The 19748-nt window shown below is 38.7% G+C and overlaps 1 protein-coding gene across 5 annotated transcripts in view; it reads left to right on the top strand.

The window, feature by feature from the left end:
- KLHL5 (kelch like family member 5) overlaps window positions 1-19748 on the top strand; it is an 87970-nt gene that overhangs the window by 45743 nt on the left and 22479 nt on the right. For all 5 annotated transcript variants that reach the window (XM_044224527.1, XM_044224525.1, XM_044224524.1 and 2 more), the window contains one exon: window positions 5809-5995. In XM_044224527.1, the coding sequence (XP_044080462.1) occupies window positions 5809-5995 (187 nt within the window). The remainder of the gene's footprint in view (window positions 1-5808; window positions 5996-19748) is intronic.

The raw sequence follows: 19748 nt of genomic DNA, 5'->3' as shown, positions 1-19748 counted from the left end.
TCAGTTAAGTGTCTGCCTTCTGCTCAGGTCATGATCCCGGGGTCCTGGGATTGAGTCCTCCATCAGGCTCCCTTCTCACCGGGAGTCTGTTTCTCCTTCTGCTCCTCCTCCCACTCATTCTCTTAATCTCTCTCTCTCTCAAATAAGTAAATAAATAAAATTTTTTTTAAAAAAGAATCTATTTTACTTCAAATTGCAATAACTGTTAAGTCTCCGAAGACTTTAGTTTCTGTAATTTTTCACAGTTATTTTTATTTAGAAAGGACTAAAGTAATTAGATATAATGGAATTAATATAAACATTAAGATCAATCATAATGAACCAACTCAGTGCATTATTCAGTTATGGTTTCTGTAACAAGTATAACTATACTTTGTGTGCATAGAAAAAATATGGAATAATTAATATCATAATTTATACCCTGGCATAGGTCCTGAGACTTATGTCTTAATTTGGCTTTTTTGCTGTTAACAAGCTGCTCTCAGTTTCCAAATGCCACAAACCCTTTTTTATAGTGACTTTTGTTTAGAGACTCTTCCATTGTCAAAATGTGAACATGTTCTCAAAATTATTACTCATTTGCATTTGCCAAGTAAAACAGCATTCCCACCCATTTAAATGGCTAAAATAGAAGGAGATCATAACAATTGTTCGTGAGAATGTGGGGGAACAGGAACCCTCATATGTTGCCGGTGGGAACATTAAATGATGCAGCTACTTGGGAAACAGTTTGGCAGTTGCTTAAAAAGTTAACATGGGCGCCTGGGTGGCTCAGTGTGTTGAGCCGCTGCCTTCGGCTCGGGTCATGATCTCAGGGTCCTGGGATCGAGTCCCGCATCAGGCTCTCTGCTCAGCAGGGAGCCTGCTTCCTCCTCTCTCTCTGCCTGCCTCTCCGTCTACTTGTGATTTCTCTCTGTCAAATAAATAAATAAAATCTTTAAAATAAATAAATAAAAGTTAACATGTAGGGCGCCTGGGTGGCTCAGAGGATTAAGCCTCTGCCTTCGGCTCAGGTCATGATCTCAGGGTCCTGGGATCGAGTCCCACATCGGGCTCTCTGCTCAGCAGGGAGCCTGCTTCCTCCTCTCTTTCTGCCTGCCTCTCTACCTGCTTGTGATCTCTGTCTGTCAAATAAATAAATAAAATCTTTAAAAAAAAAAAAAAGTTAACATGTATTTACCATATGACCCAGCAATTCTATTTCTAGGTATCTACTCAAGAGAAGTGAAAACATTTATCGACATATGGACTTGCATGCAAATGTTCTTAGCAGCTTTATTTGTAATAGCCAAAACCTGGAAATAATCTGTGTCCATCAACTGTGAACAGATAGACCAAATGTGGTTCCATAAATGGAATATTATTTAGCAATAAAAAGAAATGAATTTGCAAGGAACCCTTGTGTGTTGTGGGAATGTAACTTGGCGTAGCCACTGTGGGAAACAGTGTGGAGGTTCTTCAAAACATTAAAAATAGAAGTATCATATGATCCAATAATTCCACTACTGGGTATTAACCCAAAGAAAACCAACACTGATTCAAAAAGATACATACACCTGGTTTTCTTGCAGCATTATTTACAATAACTAAGATAAGGATGCAACCCGTGTGTCCATCAGTAATGAGTGGATAAAGAATATGTGGTGTACACACAGACACACACACACACACACACACAGAGGAATATTATTCAGCCATAAAAATGGATGAGATCTTGCCTTTTGTACCAACATGGATAGTCCTAGAAGGTATTGTGCTAAGTGAAAGAAGTCAGACAGAGACAAATACCGTTGATTTAGCTTACATATTGAGTCTAAAAACAAAAAGAAACAGCCATAAACCCAGAGAACAAACTGGTGGTTGCCAGAGCAGTGGGATGAGGGATGGGCAAAATGGATGAAGGGGAGTGGCAGAGACAGGCTTCTGGAATGGGATAAATAAATCATGGGTGTAGAAGCATATATGACAGAGTAGGGAATATAGTCAGTGTTGTTGTAATAGTGTTGTACAGTGACAGTGTGCGAACACTTGTGGCGAGCATAGCATAACCTGTAGTTGTCAAATCACTATCTTGTACAACTGAAACTAATGGAAACTTGTGTGCCAACTACAACAAAAAAAATTTTATAAGAGAAATGAAGTACTGATACATGCTACACATGGATGAACCTCATAAAACACACTAAGGGAAAAAAGCAAGACACAAAAGACACATGTTGTATGACTTTATAGAAAACATCAAAAACAAAAAAAAGGCTAATGAATCTGTAGAGACAGATAAGCCCATGGGACAGGAGATGGGACAGAGATCAAACAGCAAACTGCATGTGAGAGCTAGGTGGGGTGACAAAAATGTCCCAAAGCTCTTTATGGTAATGGTTGCACAACCTGGCGAATTTGCTAAAAACCAATGAATTCTGTACTTCAAATGGCGAATTGGATGGTCTGTAAGATATACCTTATATTATCAAATAGGATCCTGCAGTGTATCAAAAAGAATGGTCCACTATGACCAGGAACCTTTTTTTCCAGGAAGAATGATTATCAAGAAATCTGTCAAGATAATTATTACATCAGTAACTTAAAGGAGAAAAAGCCATATGATCATATCACGAGGTGTATAAAAGGCATTTGGGGAAAATGTGTTTTTCACCATTCTTAGTTTTAAAACTCTGAACTAAAAGAGGGAGAAAAGAAAAGAGCCCAAATATAATAAAGATGGGTTATTAAATGCTATAGCAGCTGTCATCCTAGTTATTTACCATTGCTTTGTATGTTACAGCAATTGTAATAATAAAATAAAAATGAAGCAATTGACATAAACATTAGAAAGAGATGTCCACTGTCCCTCTTTGGTTGTGATTAAGATTGTATGCCTAATAACTATAGTTTTATAAGGGAATATAGTAAAATAATAGATTATAAGTTACAACAATCTAAAGATTTTTCTCTCCAGTAAAATATATGCAAAATGAAAATAAAGATCCATTTCCAACAGCAACAAAAATAATAAAATGTGTAAGATCTGTATTAAATGTGTATATTTAATTTTTTAAAAAGGCATATCACCTATATGAAAAAGGTATACAATAAATAGAAAAGCTGCCTGAAAAAAACTTAATATCATAAAATGTAAATTCTTCCAATAATGCAGTTCATATTAACATTCCAGTAGGATCAAGTTGGTGAAGGGGAATTAGATAAATTTATCTTTATTTTGTAGGGGAATTAAAGATTCAAAAATAGCCAAGAAATCTATGAAAATGAACAGTAAGGGTAGATTTCTATCAAAAAATCAGAATATGCTCTGGGATGCCTGGGTGGCTCAATTGGTTAAGCATCTGCCTTCAGGTCAGGTCATGGTACTGAGATTCTGAGATCGAGTCTTACACTGGACTCCTTGCTCAGCGGGGTGTCTGCTTCTCACTCTGCCTGCTGGTCTCCCTGCTTATGCTTGCTCTCTCTCTTGCTCACTCTCTAGTAAATAAATAAAATCTTTAAAAAAATAAAATATTCTTCAGCTCATACTCTATTTGAAAATTAAGTTCACATAGATCAATAGGCTGAATAAAAGAAATACAGCAAAAAGAGGTAGGGAGGGGGAAGGAGAAACAAGCACAAAAGGAAAAGAAATTCATTTTTTAATTTTTTTGCTATTTTTAATTTAAAGTCAGTTAATTAACATAATGTATTATTAGTTTCAGGGCTAGAGTTCAGTGATTCATCAGTCTTATTTAATACCCACTGTTTATTGCATCATATGCCCTCCTTAATGTCCATCACCCAGTTACCCCATCCCACCACTCCCTTCCCCTCCAGGAACCCTAGGTTTGTTTCCTATCATTAAGAGTTGCTTATGGTTTGTCTCCCTCTCTGATTTTGTCTTGTTTTATTTTTCCCTCTCTTCCCCTATGATCTTCTGTTTTGTTTCTTAAATTCCTCATATGAAGGAGATCATATAATAATAGGCTTTCTCTGATTGACTTATTTATCTTAGCATAACACCCTCTTGTTCCATCTGCATCATTGCAGAAGATAAGACTTCATTTTTTTTGATGGCTGAGTAGTATTCCATTGTGTGCATATACCACCTCTTCTTTATGCATTCATTTGTTGATGGAGATCTGGGCTCTTTCCATTGTTTGGCTATTGTGGACATTGTTGCTATAAACATTGGGATGCAGGTTCCCCTTCAGATCACTACATTTGTAGAGGTAAATATCTAGTAGTGCAATTGCTGGGTCAGAGGGTAGCTCTATTTTCAAATTTTGAGGAACCTCCATACTGTTTTCCTGAGTGACTGCACCAACTTGCATTCCCACCAACCATGTAGGAGAGTTCCCCTTTCTCAGCATCCTCACCAACATCTGTCATTTCCTGACTTGTTAATTTTAGCCATTTTGACCAATGTGTGAGGTGGTATCTTATTGTGGTTTTGCTTTATATTTACCTGATACGTGATGTTGAGCATTTTTTCATGTGTCTTTTGGCCATTTGTGTGTCATCTTTGGAGAAATATCTGTTCATGTCTTCTGCCCATTTCTTATTTTTTGTATACATATAAGTTTTTCTTTCTTTAAAATTTTGGAATACAGTTTCTTCTAACAGACCAAAATACACCCTAAATCTAATGTATGGCTTTGTTCTAGTCTCCAGCCTGATCACATTCTCTCCTTTTTTTTTTTTCAACCAACTTCTTACCAGATTCCTTTTCTGCCCATTTCTTGATTAGATTGTTTGTTCTTTGGATGTTGAGTTTGTGAAGTTCTCTATAGATTTTGGATACCAGCCCTTTATCTGATAAGACAAGAAAATCATCTTTTAAAAGGCAGGGTGGAGGGGCGCCTGGGTGGCTCAGTGGGTTAAAGCCTCTGCCTTCGGCTCGGGTCATGATCTTAGGGTCCTGGGATCGAGCCCCACGTCGGGCTCTCTGCTCAGCGGGGAGCCTGCTTCCTCCTCTCTCTGCCTGCCTCTCTGCCTACTTGTGATCTCTTCTGTCAAATAAATAAATAAAATCTTTTAAAAAATTTAAGAAAAAATAAAAGGCAGGGTGGAACCGTATCTATTCATTTGCATAAAATTATATAAATTTTAAAAAAGGGATTCAGTGAAGCACAAGGTATGCAAATTATTGTAGGATAATCACCATTTAGAGTTCTTTGCTGCTTGAGAAACTGGTAAGTTGTTTTTCTGGTTTCGGGTTTTTTTGTTTGTTTGAAGATGTGGGAAGGGCCAGGGGAGAAGGAGAGAGAGAACCTCAAGCAGACTCCGTACCCAGCACAGAGCCCATCTCAGGTCTCGATCTCATGACCCTGAGATCATGACCTGAGCCAAAATTAAGAGTTGGATGCTTAACCACTGGGTCACCCGGGTGCCCCTGCTATTGTTCTTTGAGCCCCATTTGGAGAGATTGGGTAAATGCAGTCTAATTAGTCAGCTTCTACTTACAATTACTCTTCGTCAGTTAAAATCATTTCTAATTTATAAGGTTAAAATGACTTAGTTTAGAAAACCTAGACAATATAGAAAAGCAGTAAAAAGATTATTTAAGAAGCACCATTTCTCCACTATCCAGAGATAAACACTACTCAGGTTTCAGAGCATACCACTTATCCCCTTCAGTTTATGTTTTTCAATGAAATTTAAAATGTAAATCTTGTACATTGTAAATATTGCATATTTTAGTTAAAAATAGGTGTCCAGTCTTGGATTTTTTTTTTCCTAAATGAGATCCTTTCCATTTCTATATATTCTTTTAATTACTATTTTCTTGCTCATTCAGCATACATACTCATTATTCTTTTCTAGTTCCTGGCAGACATGGAAAATAATGCACTTTTTCGGGATGATATAGAATGTCAGAAACTTATTATGGAAGCAATGAAATACCATTTATTACCAGAGAGACGACCCATGTTACAAAGCCCTCGGACAAAACCTAGAAAGTCAACAGTTGGAACATTATTTGCAGTTGGAGGAATGGATTCAACAAAAGGTATTAAATAATCTTTTTTGGGAGGGAACGTGGGGGTTGGTGGGAGGAATTTTAATTAGTAACACACATGGTCAAAAAGCTCTTTAGAGAAATGGCTGGTTCCAGGACTGGAAAAATACAAGGTAGATCCAGAACATCTTGTAGTGCTAGAAAGTAAGGGAGCGCTCAAAGAATAATGGAGACAGTTCAAGGGACAGAAGAGGCCATTTGTAGAGGCCCCTGCTGTCCAAATCTGGGATAATTTCAACACCAAAATAGATAATGATGATAAAAGATGATCATTTATTAAATCAAGAAGATTTATCATCTTGAATTTCTTCTGCTATAAGGGACATAATTGGAACAAACGATAAGATCCAAAATAAAGTCTATAGATTAGATAACAGCACTGTATAAATGTTAGTTTCCAGATTTTGATGACTGTAGTGTGGTTTCTTGTTTTGAGAACGCTACACTGAAGTATTTAGGGTACAAGGGCATGGCGGTGGGTTCGGGGAAGTATGCATACCATATACATTGAAAGCAAATGTAAAATATCCACATTTGGAAAATCTTGGCCATGGGTTCCTGGGAATTCTTTGTACTGTTCTTGCAACAGTTGTTACTAATGGCAACAATAATAGTAATAAACATTATACATAGTTCCTACTCAGTGCCAGGCAGTGTGCTAGAAGCTCTCTGTGTGTTACCTCTTAGTGTACATTGATCTCCCTTCCCTCTGAATTCCTAGTACTGATAGCCTTCCATCCCCTGACAGCACCTCTCTGAGTTGGGACTACATCTCTGAGCTCAACTCATTCTACTTCTTCCCTCACCCTTTCTGTTCTAGCCCCACTGGCCTCCTTGTTCATGTAACAAGCCAAACATTATCCCACATTGGAGATATTACATTAGCTCTTCCTTCTCACTGGAATGCTCTGTGCCCTAATGTTGGAATGCCTAGCAGAACTTACTCACTCGGATCTCCAAACATCAGTCTAACCAAAAAGGCTTCCATTGGCCAGTCTTGAGCTGTCTATCACTTTCTGATCTTGTGCATACCTCTTTGTATCTCATTCCTCTGCTTATGTTTCTTCATAGCACCTGATCTGTCTACTTCTTCCTTCCCCGCTAGGTAAGCTCTGGAAAGCAAGAAACTTGTTTTTTTCAACAGTCCATCACAGAGCCTAGAACAGTGCCTTGGACATAGATGGCATCAATAAATATTTGCCATATGAATGGAGGCTGTCCTTTGCCATCTCTTGAATTGTTTGTAGGAATGAAACCCTTGATGCATTATTCACATCTAAAGATTTCTTTTCCGTATGATATCCTTAAAGAACACAAAAATGGGCGCTGTCACCAAAAGAGTTTTATTGTAATTTAACTTTTAGCTTCATGGTAACAAAGGGATAGCTGTAGATATTATCCCATATAACATAGTATGGCACTATATATTTATAGTAACTTGAGTTCTAAATATAGGCTTGATCACTGAATGGTAGAGAAATATGTAAAGTTTGAGTTATAGTATGAATATTTGAAATGTCTGGAGAGCCCCACAGTCCAGGTAATCAATCTGCAAATACTTACTAAGTATTTCCTATATGCCTCGAACTGGAGCTCAGCTTTGTAATCCTTACCGGCATTTCTTCCTCTCCATCTTTCCCTCTCTTTTTTAAGGCTGTAATTGTTATTTTTGTATTGCTTATACTCTCGTGTTGCTTTTATTTTCATATTTTCAGCTTGCATGAAAGAGCTAGTTGTTGTTCAGCTTTCATCTCAAACTCTGTGTGTTCAGGTCGTCTCTGAACATGTCTCCCAGGGCGCCTGGGTGGCTCAGTGGGCTAAGCCTCTGCCTTCAGCTCAGGTCATGATCTCAGGGTCCTGGGATCAAGTCTCGCATCGGGCTCTCTGCTTGGCAGGGAGCCTGCTTTCTCCTCTCTCTCTGCCCGCCTCTCTGCCTACTTGTGATCTCTCTCTGTCAAATAAATAAATAAAATCTTAAAAAAGAAAATGATGAACATGTCTCCTAGACTCGGAGGTTGGAACTGAAATTCATTATTTTTCAGTGGCATCAGTGGACACCAACCCCAGCTCATTTAGGCCGAGAAGGAAGGCCATGGAGAAATGGGCAGGAACTATGTCCACTGCACCTTCTTTATAAAGCCTGCCTTGGATTTTAAGTCCTAGGAACAAGTATCTATTTTACTAGCTGCCGGCCCATCCTGGGCCCAAAACTTCCAAGGAGAGTGAGGATGAGTATCTGTCTTCAACTTTATGGGAGATGGGGTTCCTGCCTCTCAACAAAGCTCTTTAAGTCCTAGGAACAAGTATCTATTTTACTAGATGCCGGCCCATCCTGGGCCCAAAACTTCCAAGGAGAGTGAGGATGAGTATCTGTCTTCAACTTTATGGGAGATGGGGTTCCTGCCTCTCAACAAAGCTCTTTGGTTCCGTGGGAAGTTCCCCATGCATGAGAAAGGAGTACCCAAAGTAAATAATACGTTTTCTCTCAAATCTTATCTTCTGACAATCACCCAGCCTTCTTTGGGATGGGTCTTTTTTTTTTTTTTTTTTAAAGATTTTATTTATTTTTTTGACAGAGAGAGACAGGGAGATCACAGGTAGGCAGAGAGGGAGGAAGCAGGCTCCCCGCTGAGCAGAAACCCTATGCAGGGCTCAATCCCAGGACCCTGAGATCCTGATCTGAGCCAAAAGCAGAGGTTTAACCCACTGAGCCACCCAGGCGCCCCTCAAATGGGTCTTATTCTAAATTTCCATTGGTACTTTCCAGTTCCTGGTAGCCTCCTATCAGCCTCCATCTTTTGATCATGTCCATTGAGTGTGAATAGCATTCCTTGTGTTGTTACTCTGGGCCAGGCATGACGTTAAGCCCTTCCCCTATCATTTTTAATCTCATGTTCATAATATCTCTAAGAGCTGAATATTGTTATTGCCCTAGGATACCTGTGCTTAGAAGAGTTCACGGTCTTCCCCAGGAGTACACGGCTAATTAGTGATGGAATCGGGATTCAAAGCAGGCGTTCACTTGGGAGACTACACCCTCTGCTTCATTACCTCTTCTTTAACATGCACTACTCTGCTCAAAAAGGATAGCGTTCTTCATTTCTCACCACCTAAGATGCCAGTTTTTTTTTTTTTTTCTACTTCCTAAGACTTTCTGTGATCTGGCCATTGTTACTTAACCAACCTTATTTCTGAGCCTTTCCTAGATGCCAGTTTCTCTCGCCTGTCCTGTTCAAGCTATCTTCCCTGGCCTTAACTTACTTTGTACCCAAAGTCTTTGTAATGAAGAGCAATTTGCATTCATTGGATGGCAGTCTGATCATTGGGTTCCTGGTCCCTCCATATGTCTCAGTAGAGGGCACAAAAATAGGCTGCAAATGTTTCTTAATAGCCATGAAGGAAAAGAATATATTTCTGCTTACTTTTTTAAAGGTTAATTGTTCAGTATAAGTCAGGGAAGTTCTAACCTTTTATATAGAATTTTATAATTATCAGGAATTTGTTATTTGGGGATATATATATATATTTTTTTTTTTTAAGATTTCATTCATTTATTTGACAGAGAGAGATCACAAGTAGGCAGAGAGGCAGGCAGAGAGAGAGAGAGGAGGAAGCAGGCTCCCCGCTGAGCTGAGAGCCCGATGCGGGACTCGATCCCAGGACCCTGAGATCATGACCTGAGCCGAAGGCAGCGGCTCAGCCCACTGAGCCACCCAGGCGCCCCATATATATATATTTTAAAGATTTTATTTATTTATTTGACAGACAGAGATCACAAGTAGGCAGAGAGGCGGGCAGAGAGAGAGGAGGAAGCAGGCTCCCTGCTGAGCAGAGAACCCAATGTGGGGCTCGATCCCAGGACTCTGGGATCATGACCTGAGCCGAAGGCAGAGGCTTTAACCCACTGAGCCACCAGATACCCCCCTCTGGAGATATATATATATATATTTTTTTAAGAATTATGTTTGATGGGGTGCCTGAGTGGCTCAGGTGGTTAAGTATCTCTCTTCAGCTCAGGTCATGATGCCAGGGTCCTGGGATCAAGTCCCGCATCGGGCTCCTTGCTCAGCGGACATCCTTCTCCCTCTGCCTGTGCTCCCCCTGCTTGTGCACCAACCCCCTGCTTTTTCTGACAAATAAATATATAAAATCCTTAAGAAAAAAAAAAGAATTATGTTTGGTCACACCAACATACTTTTCTATAACTTGTTTCCATCTTAACTAATTACATCTACAAAACCCTATTTTCAAAATAGTTTATATTCTGAGGTTTTGAGTAAACATGGACTTGGGGGGGGGCATTATTCAACAGCCTTGATAACAATATTACTTCCTTTAAAGTTAAATATTATAGGGATGCCTGAGTAGCTCAGTAGGTTAAGTGACTGACTTTTGATTTTGGCTCAGGTCATGGTCTCAGGGTTGTGAGATCAAGCCCTGAGTGGGGCTCAACTGGGAGTCTGCTTGGGATTCTCTCTCTCCCTCTTCCTCTGCACCCCCTGAAAATAAATAAATCTTTTTACAAATTAAAATTAAATTAAACACTATATAAAGTACCCCATAAAAATATCAGTTTTTTTGTAAAATGTCACAAGAGATTATGCTTTGACTTGTTCAGTAATATCATCGTGTTACAGTTATTTATACTGTGTCAATTGTTTAAATTATCTTTCTAGTAATGTATTTGCATTCTCATGCAAATATTCAGTGGTTATGAATAAAATTTGAAAAGTGAGTGTTAAAAAGTAAATTTATGTTTGGTGTTGGCTAAGGAAATTTTACTCACCAACTCATAGAATTATGATATTGCTCAGTGAACTGGAAGTAAAATAACTTCAAATGAAAAAAATATATTCCTTAAACTCATTAGTGAAGAAAGATGATTACCATTGGCTTTTTATTTAACAGAATGAAGACATTTTTAAAGATCAAATTTAGAGTGATGAATAAAGTATACTATTACATAAAATAATCTGAGTGTATGAATAAAATCTCATTATACCTAAAAATTATAAAGAAAGATTATTCAAGCTCAAAAAATACTTTTGAACAGACACTACATACAAGGAACTCTATTTGTGGCTGTGAAGACTACAGAGATGGTGGGGTGCCTGGCTGGCCTGGTCCATGAAGAGTCTGGCCCTTGATGTCAGGACTGTGAGTTCAAGCCCCATGATGGGTGTAGAGATGATTTAAAAATAAAAGCTTTAAGAAAAAAGAACACAGAGATGGAAAAAGACTTGGAATCTATCCCACATAACCAAAGAATTTTTTTTTACACTTCTTTTTTCACTTCATAAAACAAGAGAGTTCCTGGAATCCTTTAATCCTTTTTTTTTTTTTTTAAGATTTTCTTTATTTATTTGAAAGAGAGTGAGAGGGAGAGAGAATCTGAAGTAGACTCCATACTGGGTGTAGAGCACAATGTGGTGCTGGATCCCACGATTGTGAGATGATGACCTGACCTGAAACTGAGAGTTGGGCGTTTAACTGACTGAGCCACCCGGGCACCCCTGGAGTCTCCTAATTCTTAAAAAAATGTAGGCAGGACCAGATAGTTCCTCCCAAACATCCCACACTCATCGTTTCCAAAGTTCATGATCTGCCCTTGTGCTCTTACCCTTCCAGGTTGTAGTAGATGTGTACCCCTCCCTCCTCCTAGGAAAGCCAGCCCCACACCTGTGTTCTGACGCTGCTCTTTTCTCCCTCCTCAGGAACCTCGCTGTTAAGTAGAACCTCTTTAGCTTCTTTACTCACAACTAGATCCTCCCCATTAGCATGTGAGCAAACTCAAGTTTACCCAGTTTTTTGGGTTTTTTTTAAGATTTTACTTATTTATTTGACAGACAGAGATCACAAGTAGGCAGAGAGGCAGGCAGAGAGAGGTGGGGTGGGGAGGGGAGCAGACTCCCCGCCGAGCAGAGAGCCCAATATGGGGCTCGATCCCAGGACCCTGAGATCATTACTGAGCTGATGCTTAACCAACTGAGCCACCCAGGCGCCCCTTTATCCAGTTTTAAAGCAAAAAAAGCAAAACTTCTCTCAACCCCTCAGTATCTGCTCTCTCTCCTCCCTTTAATAGCCAAACTTTCATAGAATCATCTTTGCTCATTGTCTCTTATCTCCTTACCTCTCCATCATGTCCTAACCACTCAGACAAGGGACTCTCCACAAAGTTATTAATGACCTCTGTGATGATAAATCTAGTAATATTTTGTGGTCTTCATCATACTTGGTCCTCTTGGTAGCATTTGATACTGTTAATAGTTTTACTTGCTACAAAATTTTCTTTAAGTTTTTATTTAAAAAAATTTTTTCCCCTCTATACAGTTAATTTTCTTAAAGATCTAATTTATTTATTTGGAAGACAGAGAGAGAGAGCGAGAGAGAGCACAAGCGAGGTGGAGGAAACAGGGAGAGGGGAGGAGCAGGCTCCCTGCTGATGTGGGGGACCCCAGGATCATAACCTGAGTTAAGTTTTTATTTTAACCACCCGGTGCTCACCATGACAAGTGCACTCCTTAATCCCCATCCCCTATTTCACCCATCCCCCACCCACCTCCCCTCTGGTAACTAACTATCCATTTGTTCTCTCTAGTTAAGAGTCGGCTTCTTGGCTCTCCTCTCTTTTCTTTTCCCTCATTATGTTAATTTGTTTTACTTTTATTAAATTCCGCATATGAGTGAAATCATATGGTATTTGTCTTTCTCTGACTTATTTCACTTAGCATTATACTCTCTAGCTCTGTCCATGTCATTACAATGGCAAGATTTCATTCTTTTTAATGGCTGAGCAGTATTTCATTGTGTATATATACACCACAGCTTCTTTATCCATTCATCAATCCATGGACATTTGAGTTGCTTCCATATCTTGGCTATCATAAATAATGCTGCTGAAAACATAGGTGTGCATGTATCCCTTTGACTTAGTTCCTTTTTTAAAAAAGTAGGTTTCGTGCCCAGCATGGAGCCCAATATGGGGCTTGAACTTGTGACCTTGAGATCAAAGCCTGAGCTGAGATTAGGAGTCGGTCGTTTAACTAACTGAGCCACCCAGGCACCCCGAATTAGTGCTTTTGTGTTCTTTGGGTAAATACCCAATACTGCAATTGTTGGATCTTAAGGTAGTTCTATTTTTAACCTTCTGAGGAACCTTCATACTGTTTTCCAGAGTGGCTGCGCCCATTTGCATTCCCACCAAGAGTGCCAGAGAAAGGGTTCTCCTTTCTCTACTTCCTCCCCTATACCTGTTAATTTCTTCTGTTGTTGATTTCAGCCATTCTGACAGGTGTGAGGTGATACCTCGTAGTTTGATTTGCACTTCCCTGATGATAAGTGATGATAAGCATCTTCTCATGGGTCAGTTGGCCATCTGCATGTCTTCTTTGGAGAAATGTCTGTTCTTGTTTTCTGACCGTTTTTTAATTGGACTATTTGGTTTTGGGGTGTTGAGTTACATAAATTCTTTATATTTTTGGATACTTACCCTTTATCAGATATGTCCTTTACAGATATCTTCTTCCATTCCATAGACTACCTTTTAGTTTTGTTAATTGTTTCCTTTGCTGAACAGAAGCTTTTTATTTTGATGTAGCCCCAGTAGTTTATTTCTGTTTTTGTTTCCCTTGCTTCAGGGAACCTATCTAGAAAAAAAGTTGCTATGGCCAATGCCAGAGAAATTACCACTTGTGTGGTAATTTCTTCTAGGATTTTTATGGTTTCAGGTCTCACATTGAGGTCTTTCATCCATTTTGAATTTATTTTTGTATATGGTGTAAGAAAGTGTCCCAGTTTCATTCTCTTCCATTTTGCTGTCCAGCTTTCCCCACACCATTTGTTGAAGACACTGCTTATTTCCCATTGGATATTCTTGTCTGCTTTGTCAAGATTAATTCACCATGTAACTGTGAGGTTCTTTCTGGGTTTTCTGTTCTGTTCCTTGGACCTATATGTCTGTTTTCCTGCCAGTACCATATTGTTTTGATCAGTATAACTTGTTTTGTAATATAACTTGAAGTCTGCAATTGTGATGCCTCCGCCTTTGCTTTTCTTTTTCAAGGTTGCTTTGGCTCGTTGGAGTCTCCTGTGGTTCCATATAAATTTTAAGATTGTTCTACTTCTGTGAAAAATGCTGTTGGTATTTTGAGAGGAATTGCAATAAGTGTATACATTGCTGGGGTGCCTGGCTGGCTCAGATAGTAGAGCATGTGACTCTTGATCCTGGGGTTGTGAATTCAAGCCCTACATTGGACATAGAACTTACTTTAAAATAGCTAGCTAGATAGGGGCACCTCCATGTCTCAGTTAAGTGTCCAACTCTTGCTCTGAGCTCAAGTCTTGATCTCAGAGTCATGAGTTCAAGCCCCACATTGGGCTCCACACTGGGTGTGAAGCCTACTTAAAAAATAAAGAGCAGATAGATTAGATAGATAGATAGGTAGATGTGTAGCTTGCTTCGGGTAGTATGGACATTTTACAATATTTGGTCTTCCAATCCATAAGCATGGAATGTCTCCATTTCTTTGTGTCATCTTTAGTTTCTATTAGCAGTGTTTCAGTTTTCAGAGTATGGGTCTTTTACCTCTTTGGTTAGGATTATTCCTAAGTATCTTAATATTTTTGGTGTAATTGTAATAGGATTGTTTTCTTAATTTCTCTTTCTGTGCTTCATTATTGTGTCTAGAAATGCAATAGATTTCTGTACATTAATTTTATATCCTGTTACTGAATATGTTTATCACTTCTAACAGTTTTTTTGGTGCAATCTTTGGGGTTTTCTATATATAGTACCATGTCATTTGCAAATAGTTGAACATTTGCTTCTTCTCTACCAATTTGGATCCCTTTTATTTCTTTTTGTTGCCTGATAGATGTGGCTAAGACTTGCAGCTTTATGTTGAATGAAAGTGGACATCCTTGATTTTTCCTGACCTTTGGACAAAGGCTTTCAGTTTTTCTCCATGAAGGATGATGCTAGCCTGGTCTTTATTATGTTGAAGTATGTTCCCTCCAAATCTACTCTGTTGAGTGTTTTGTTTTTTGTTTTGTTTTTTTTTAAGATTTTATTTATTTATTTGACAGACAGAGACCACAAATAGGCAGAGAGGCAGGCTTGGGCTGGGGGGAGCCCTCTGCTGAGCAGAGAGCCTGATGCGGGGCTCGATCCCAGGACCCCAGTGTCATGACCTGAGCCGAAGGCAGAGGCTTTAACCCACTGAGCCACCCAGGCACCCCTACTCTGTTGAGTGTTTTTATCATGAATGAATGTTGTACTTTGTCAAATGCTTTTTCTATGTCAGTTGAGTCTTCTTCAGTTTCTTTCATGAGTTCTGTAGTTCCTTGCGTACAGATCCTTTACCTCTTTGGTTAGGTTTATTCCCAGGTATCTTATGGTTCTTGGTGCTATAGTAAATGGAATTGATTCTCTATGTCAGTTGAAATGATCATGGGCCATCTGGGTGGCTCAGTCAGTTAAGTGTCTGACTCTTGATTTTGGCTCAGGTCATGGTCTCATTGAGCTGTACATCAGGCTGCACTCTGCACATGAAGCCTACTTGAGATTCTCTCCCTCCTTCTCTCTCCCTCATCCCCTACTCACTCATGCACATGATCTCTCTCTCTCTCTCTAAAAAAAAAGAAAGAGAGAGAGAGAAAGAAAGACAGAAAGAAAAGAAAAGAAAAAAAAAGAAATGAGCATATGGTTCTTATCCTTTCTTTTACTGATGCATTGTATCATGTTGGTTGATCTGAGACTATTGAGCTGCCCTTACAACCCAGGAATAGATCCCACTTAATCATGGTGAATGATTTTTTTAATGTATAGTTGGATTCAATTTGCTGTATTTTGTTGAGAATTTATGCATCTGTCTTCATCAGGGATATTGATGATTTTTTGTGTATGTGTGGTGGTAGTGGCTTTTATCTGGTTTTGGTATCAGGAGAATGCTGGCCTCATAGAATAAATTTGGGAGTTTTCCTTGTTTTTCTATTTCTTTGAATAGTTTGAGAAAATAGGTATTAACTCTGCTTTAAATGTTTGGTAGAATTCTCCCATGAAGCCATCTGGTCCAGGACTTTCATTTGTTAGTAGTTCTTTGCTGATTCAGTTTCTCTGCTGGTTATCAGTCTGTTCAAATTTTCTATTTCTTCCTGTTACAGTTTTGGTGGTTTAAATGTTTCTAGGAATTTATCCATTTCTTCTAGGTTGTCCAATTTTTTTCCTATATAGTTTTTCATAATATTCTTTTATAATTGCTTGTATTTCTGTGGTGTCGGTTGCTATTTCAACATTCTTATTTGTGACTACTTATTTGGGTCCTCTCTCTTTTCTATTTGGTGAGTCTAGCTGGAGAGTTGTCAGTTTTATTTTTTTTTTTTCTCCAAAGAACAAGCTCCTTGTTTTATTGACCTATTTTTTTTTTTAGTTTCTATATCATTTATTTCTGTGCTGATCTTTATTATTTCCTTCCTTCTGCTGATTTTAGGTTTTCTCTGTTATTCTTTTCCTAGCTTCTTTCAGTGTAAGGTTAGGTGTTTATTTGAGATTTTTCTTATAGGCTTATATTGCTCTACACTACCCTCTTAGAATCACTTTTGCTGTGTCCCAGAGTTTTAAATCATTGTGTTTCCATTTTCGTTTGTTTCCTTGTTTTTAAAATTTCTTCTTTTATTTCCTGGTTGGCCCATTCATTGTTTAGTTAGCGTGTTATCTAACCTCCATGTATTTGTGGTCTTTCCAGATTTTTTCTCTTGTGATTGACTTCTAGTTTCAAAGTATTGTGGTCAGAAAAGATTTATGGTCTGACTTCAGTCTTTTTTAAATTTTTGAGACTTGTTTTATGGCCTAACATGTGATCTATTCTGGAGACTGTTCCATGTGCACTTGAAAAGAATATATATTCTATTGTTTTAGGATGAAATGTTCCGAGTATAACTGTTAAATCCATTTAGTCCAGTATGTCATCTAAAGCCATTGCTTCCTTGTTCATTTTCTGTTCAGATGATCTGTCCATTGATGTAAGTGGGGTATTAAAGTTCCCTCTATTATTGTATTATTATCAATTAGGTCTTTTATGTTTGTTATTAATTGTTTGATGTATTTAGGTACTCCCAAGTTGTGTGCATAAATATTTACAATTGTTATATTTTTTTGTTGGATTGTCCCCTTTGTTGTTATATAGTGTTGTTCTTTGTCTCTTATAATCTTTGTTTTAAAGTCTGTTTTTTCTGATATAAGTATTGCTGCTCCAGCTTTATTAAACATCCATTTGCATGGTAAATGTTTCCCCATCCCCTCACTTTTAATCTGCAGGTGTCTTTAGGTCAAAAGGGAGTCTCTTATAGGCAGCATACAGATGGATCTTATTTTTTTTTTATCCATTCTGTCACACTATGTCTTTTGATTATCTTTTAGTCCATTTACATTCAAAGTAATAATTGATAGATATGTATTTACTGCTATTTTAATACTTGTTTTATGATCGTTTCTATAGATTTTCTATGAACACTTCTTATCTTTCTCTCTTTCATGATTTACTGGTTTTCTTTAGTGATATATTTGGATTTCTTTCTCTTTATTTTTTGCATATTTATTCATGTTTTTTGTTTTGATTTGTTTTGTTTTGGTTACCATTAGTTTTGTATATAACCTCTTCTGGATACAGCAGTCTGTATTAAGCTAATGGTCATTTAAGTTTGAACCCATTCTTTTCTTCTCTCCTCCCTACATTTTAGGTATATGGTGTCCTATTTTACATTCTTTTATTTTGTGAGTTCCTTGACTGACTTTTTACAGAAATATTCTTTTTCCCGCTTTTGTGTTTCCTACCTTCATATTGTCTTTTGGTCATTCTTTTCTACTAAATACTCTCCTTTAAAGACTTCTCACAGGGCTGAGTTTAGTGGTCATGAAATCCTTTAGTTTTTTGTTTGTTTGTTTGTTTGTTTTTTGTCTAGGAAACTCTTTATCTCTCTTTCTATACTGTATGATAGCCTTGCTGGATAGAGTATTGTTGGTTGCAGATTTTTCCCATTTGGCACTTTGAATATGTCATGCCACTCCTTTCTGGTGATATAAGTTTCTACTGAGAAATCTGCTGCTATCCTTATGGTATTTCTTTGTATGTAACCGTCTTTTGTCTTTCTACTTTTAATATCTTTTCTTTATCACTATGTTTTGCCATTTTTTAAAGATTTTATTTATGTATTTGACAGAGAGCACAAATAGGGGGAATCGCAGGAAGAGGAAGAGGGAGAAGCAGTCTCCCCGCAGAGCAGGGAGCCCAATGTGGGGCTCAATCCCAGGACCCTGGGGTCATGACCTGAGCTGAAAGTAAATGCCCAACCTACTAAGCCACCCAGGTGCCCCTACTCTGCCATTTTAATTACAGTATGTTTTAGTGTGGATCTGCTTTTATTGCTTTTGTTGGGGCGGTCTCTATGTTTCTGGATCTGGATATCTGTTTCTTTCCCCAGATTAGGGAGGTTTTCAGCTATTATTTCTTCAAATAAGTTATCTGCCACCTCTCTGTCCTTTCTTCTGGGACTTCCATAATACAAATGTTAATTATGTTTGATGGAATTACTATGTTCCTTTAAGTTTATTCTCAGTCTCACTGATGTCCTCTACACCTTTCTCAAGAGTATCTTTTCCAGTGAGTATCCTTATGATCATTGCTTTAAATTCTCCATTAGGCATGTTATTTATATCTGTTTTCCTTAAATTCTCCAGCTGTGCCCTTTTCCTGTTCTTTCTTTTGGGTCATATTCCTCTGTCTTCTCATTTTAAGTCTCTATGTTTTGTCTAAGTCTCCCTGTTTTTCTATGTTAGAAAAACCAGCTCTATCTCCTGTAATGACTTGAGGGTAATGACTCTATAAAGAAGAGGTCTTAAGGTGCCCTGCAGTGTAGAGTCCCCTATTCCCTCAGGCCTGGTGCTTCCAGGAGTGTCTCCAGTGTGTGCTGTGTGTACTCTGCTATTGTGACCTGACCACTTTATCTTTTAGACCAGTTGTCTGCAGGGGCTCTCTTTGCTTGTTGTGGGCAGTGTTTGGTCCCTGGCCTGAATGTGGTGCATTTTTAACTAGGTGTACTCTGGTCTCCTTGTGAAATGAGACCTGCCACCACCACTACTGGAACTGAGACCTCACAAAACTCCTCATTTGGCAGGGGTTTGGGCTGGTCTTCTGGGAAAGGGGCCTGCTGTCCTGAGACTAAGGCAAGTGTGACTGGGAAGGACAGTTCCACTGGAGTTTGGGGGAACAGGGCTTGGTATAAGCAAGGTAGGTGGTGAGTGTTAGCACTGCACTGGTTCCTACAGCTGGTCTTGTGCTTATGCCAAGGAGCAGGAGGAAGGAAATGATACCTCTCAGTTTCTTTGTTCCCAGAGGGGTTTCCATGAATGCTGCCTCCCTGGGACATGCTCTGCTAGCAACTAACCTCCTCACTGTGCGCCTAGATGCTCTTCAGATTACTGTTTCCATGCTGTGTGTCCACAGTCATCTTCAGGAGCAGCCGCAGTGTCCTCCAAGCTCTCCAAGAGCAAAGCATGCTGATTTTTAAAACTCCAGACTTTAAGCCCCACTAGTTGCAAGAACTCATGAAATGCAGGCCCTCTCGCTTGCCAAACCAATTGCTAAGGGAATTCCTTTTCCCCATGCACTCTCCTGTGTGCTAGTTTGTCTCCTGCCCTTCTCTGAGACCATGGTTCCCTCCTCACCACATTGGCCATGATCTGTTTCTC

The sequence above is a fragment of the Neovison vison genome, chromosome 11, assembly GCF_020171115.1.
Source record: "Neovison vison isolate M4711 chromosome 11, ASM_NN_V1, whole genome shotgun sequence".
In the NCBI taxonomy this organism is placed as follows: domain Eukaryota; kingdom Metazoa; phylum Chordata; class Mammalia; order Carnivora; family Mustelidae; genus Neogale; species Neogale vison.
The sequence above is the reverse complement of the archived record's forward strand: the minus strand, read 5'-3'. Positions and strand labels throughout refer to the sequence as shown.